Genomic DNA, 3,577 nt, shown 5'->3' with positions numbered 1-3,577 from the left:
CCGGGTACTGTATGGATTTTTATCTGCGGAAAACACCCGTCACCAAAGAACCACTAGTTGTATTGAATATCAATCTCAAAGTCTGATAATTTCAGTTTCCATTTCCAAATTCTTGACGTGGGATCCTTAATTGAATTCATCCATACTAACGGTTTGTGATCAGTTACTATTATAGTAAATTTCCTACCATACAGGTATGGTCTGAAATGTAGAATAGTTGTATAGTTGTATGTAGAATAGTTTTGTTCAACGGGGTTCAGTAGTCTAGAGGCATACGCGATTGGCAAATCCTTTCCAATCGGTCCCTGACTCGATACTCCGCCTATTGCGTATCCCGCTGCGTCTGTAGTGTGGTTGAAGGGTTTGGAAAAATCTGGATATTGTAGTGAGGCGTGTATGGCGTTATGTTGTCGTCGGTGATAGTAGTAGTTGCCGGCTGTAGATGTCGCTGCTGGGACGCTGCTGATTATTCTTTATTTTGATGCGTGGTAGAAAAATAGGATCACGGGCGCCGGGAATCGAACCCGGGTCCCGAACGTTCGAAACCTAGAGCGCTAACCACTTCGCTACCGTGTCCGTTGCTTAGTTAGTGTCGTGTAGCGGTATTTGTTGTCGAGTGCCGCTACAGTAGAATAGGTTTTGTCATTAATGCTGTTTTTAAATTGTTGAACGCATTTTCTTGATTTTGCAACCATTTAAAGGTGATGTGTTTCTTCAATAATTGCGTTAACGTTTTTGCGATTTTGAAGAAATTTGGTACAAATCTTCTATAGTATCCTGCAAGTCCCAAAAATTGTTTGATGTTTTTCTTTCGTCGTGGAAATTTTGATACTGCTCCGATCATCTTTGGATCTGACATTACACCATCTTCACTGATTATATGTCCCAAATAACTTAGTTCGCGTCGTAGAAATTAGCATTTACCAGGCTGTAATCGTACCCTGACCTGTCTTAATCTTTCCATTAACTCGTTAAATTTACTTTCCTGTTTATGAAGAGATCCTGAATTAATCACTATGTCGTCCAGATAGTCGGATAGTTCTCCTCCTTGCAATCCTTATAGCACGGAGTTCATCAAGCGTTGAAATGTTGTTGGGGGATTTTTTGATCCAAAGACATTCTTTTGAATTAAAAGTGTCCGTACGATGTTGAAAATGCCGTTTTGTGGGCATCCTCCTGGTCCATTCGGATCTGGTGGAAGCCTGATGCCAAGTCAACCGTAGAAAAATATTTCGCATTTCCTAATTGATCCAATATTTCTGCGATGTTGAGGAGCGGATGAGCATCGCCGATCGTTTTATCATTAAGCTTTCTATAATCAATAACTAATCTCCAACGTTTGTTTCCTCGCGAGTCTGGTTTCTTCGGCACAATCCATAACGGAGAATTGATGTCGATGGTTTTACGACATCAGTGTCCAGTAAATCTTGAAACTGACGATTTATCTCTTCTCGATGTGCAGGTGTGTAACGATACTGTTTAATATTGATTGGTATATCATCCGTTGTAATTATTCGATGCTCTAGAATATGGTCTCCTGGGATATGAGATCTATCTTGATTCTTCCGAATTAATTCTCCGACGTTTTTTCTCTCCTCTTTGTTCAAGTGTCGTAATGATTCAATTATTTTGTCAACTCTATTTTCTCTTGATTTTGAAATCGCGATACACTTCATGCTAGGGAGCGAGGTGAGATTTTCAAATTCTTTAATTACCATTGTAAGTGTGGCAAAATTCATAGTCTCTCGATGTGGTATTTATTATTCTCACATAACCTCGTCCCTTATGGTTCCTCACAAATGCATTAACAAAATAGACTCCCTTAATTGGCTCGATTTTTCGAATAAATCCTTCGTTTATCTCCTGATTTGCAATGTTGATAGTACACAGTACCGAACTTCGTTTCGGTACGATTACCTTTTCTCTTATATCGAAAGGAATATAAATATTTCCCCACTTGATATGCTTTCGCTCGTAATCCAAACGAGCCTTGCATCCTACGAAAAATTTGAATCCTAAGATTCCGTCTTGATCGATCAAGAATGAATAAGTCATCAACTACGTGAAAAATAACTGGATGGCCCGCAACCTGTATTACCGTCTGCCCTAAGGTGACCAGACTCGTTGCCGTAATTCCTCGAACTTCCATTGATTCTTGCTCGTTGATGATCGCTGGATCGGGCAAGGTAGGTTTTTTAATGATATTTATTTCTGATCCGAAGTCTAATAGGAAATTAGTTTTAGTTCAAGTCTGGGGAGACTGTTCTTGCGGTTGGAATGCTCGGGGTTTTATTTATCTTTATCCAAATAATTCGGAGAGGTTTTCTTCCGAATCTGAATTCGATTGTTGTTTTTCCGTATACTTGCTTCTCTTTTAATCGTCGATTCTCTAGATATTCCATTCGTTGCCGTGCACAACTGTACGATGGCTTTATTGTAACGATCGAAGGTTGTGGCGGTCTTTTCGTTGCCCCTTGTACTCTTGGGCGATTCACAGCGTCGCTCCTTCGAGGTTCGCCCCTTACTCTCGAAGGAATTGGCTGGTTGCCCGACGGCCCCGGCGCGTAAGGTATAATTATCCCAACATCTACTCTGGCTTTAAATCTATGCCAATCTTTTACCAAATGCCTAGGTTTCTTACAATAATTACACGTTGTAGAGTTTTGTGCCGGGTCGTTTGGACGATTCTGCAACGGCGGTATAAATCTCCGATCCTGGCGGTTGTTCCCGATGTTGTTGTTATTGTTCAGGAGACGAGTGTTGTCTCGGATATAATTGTTCGGAGGCGTCGAACGTTGGTATCGTGTTTTGTCACTTGCCTGTTTCAATTCTCACGGCTTGGCGGTATGCGTCGTCCAAGGATTGGTATCTTGCTACCTTTACCTGCAAATACATTTCGTTTGGGAGTTCCCCTTGTACCCCAATCTATCGTTTTTTGAATATCTTGCGATATGGTACCATACTCGCACCTTTCCCCGTCCATTATTGCCAGCCTGTGATTTCTGACGCGGTCCATATAATCTAATATATCTTCTCCTGGTCGTTGAAATACTGTTCCCAATTCTCCTCTATATTCGTTAACGGTTTTTCCCGGGCCGAACATATCTTTCAATTTGTTCCCAAAATCGTTTAAATTTATTATCTGACAGTCTTCTACGGCGAGAAACGCGAGTCCGCGAAGCTTATTCATTAATAATTTTACCAATTGAGGCTCTTGATGCCTTGGAACCATATTTCGCGTGCGCTCACACGCCCTTGAAAACTGAAATGCAGACGTCTGGTGGCCATTGAACACTGATACCGATTCGATCGCGTCTTTTAACTTAATCGGTTGGGAGTTACTCTCGATCGCTCTGGTCTCTCGCGGTATTAGCGGCGATGATGTAGGTATCTCAGTTTCGTTTGTTACCCTATTTATCTACGCGTTTTCCTCTAATTGAGCAAGCCTTGGACTCATGTCGGTTAATACCACGCTTTCGCTTTTTCTGACAACGTTTTTTGACATGTTTTCTGTTTATTTTGTCAATACTCGTAAGAACTTTAACCGTCCGTGGAGCATATCCCACCGCTGCCACCA

The 3,577-nt window shown here is 41.4% G+C and overlaps 1 protein-coding gene across 1 annotated transcript; it reads right to left on the bottom strand.

Moving 5' to 3' along the window:
* Positions 1–622: 622 nt before the first annotated feature.
* Positions 623–3,232, bottom strand: LOC125386994. Its single transcript, XM_048414169.1, has 3 exons — positions 2,884–3,232; positions 925–1,056; positions 623–852 (listed from the first exon to the last, which is right to left on the bottom strand). The coding sequence occupies exons 1-3, from the start codon at positions 3,230–3,232 to the stop codon at positions 623–625; spliced, it is 711 nt and encodes a 236-aa protein (XP_048270126.1).
* Between the last annotated feature and the right edge of the window lie 345 nt (positions 3,233–3,577).

Source organism: Bombus terrestris, unplaced genomic scaffold, assembly GCF_910591885.1.
Source record: "Bombus terrestris unplaced genomic scaffold, iyBomTerr1.2, whole genome shotgun sequence".
In the NCBI taxonomy this organism is placed as follows: domain Eukaryota; kingdom Metazoa; phylum Arthropoda; class Insecta; order Hymenoptera; family Apidae; genus Bombus; species Bombus terrestris.
Note: the sequence above shows the minus strand (reverse complement) of the source record. Positions and strands in the feature narration are given on the sequence as shown.

Bases quoted from the DNA above. Each gene is read 5' to 3' on its own strand.
- LOC125386994 (XM_048414169.1), bottom strand. From the start codon at position 3,232: ATGGTTCCAAGGCATCAAGAGCCTCAATTGGTAAAATTATTAATGAAT. The intron at 1,057-2,883 runs GTAAAGGTAGCA...CCGTGCTATAAG, and splicing joins CAAACGAAATGTATTTGCAG to GATTGCAAGGAGGAGAACTA. The intron at 853-924 runs GTAAATGCTAAT...GTGTAATGTCAG, and splicing joins CAGGGTACGATTACAGCCTG to ATCCAAAGATGATCGGAGCA.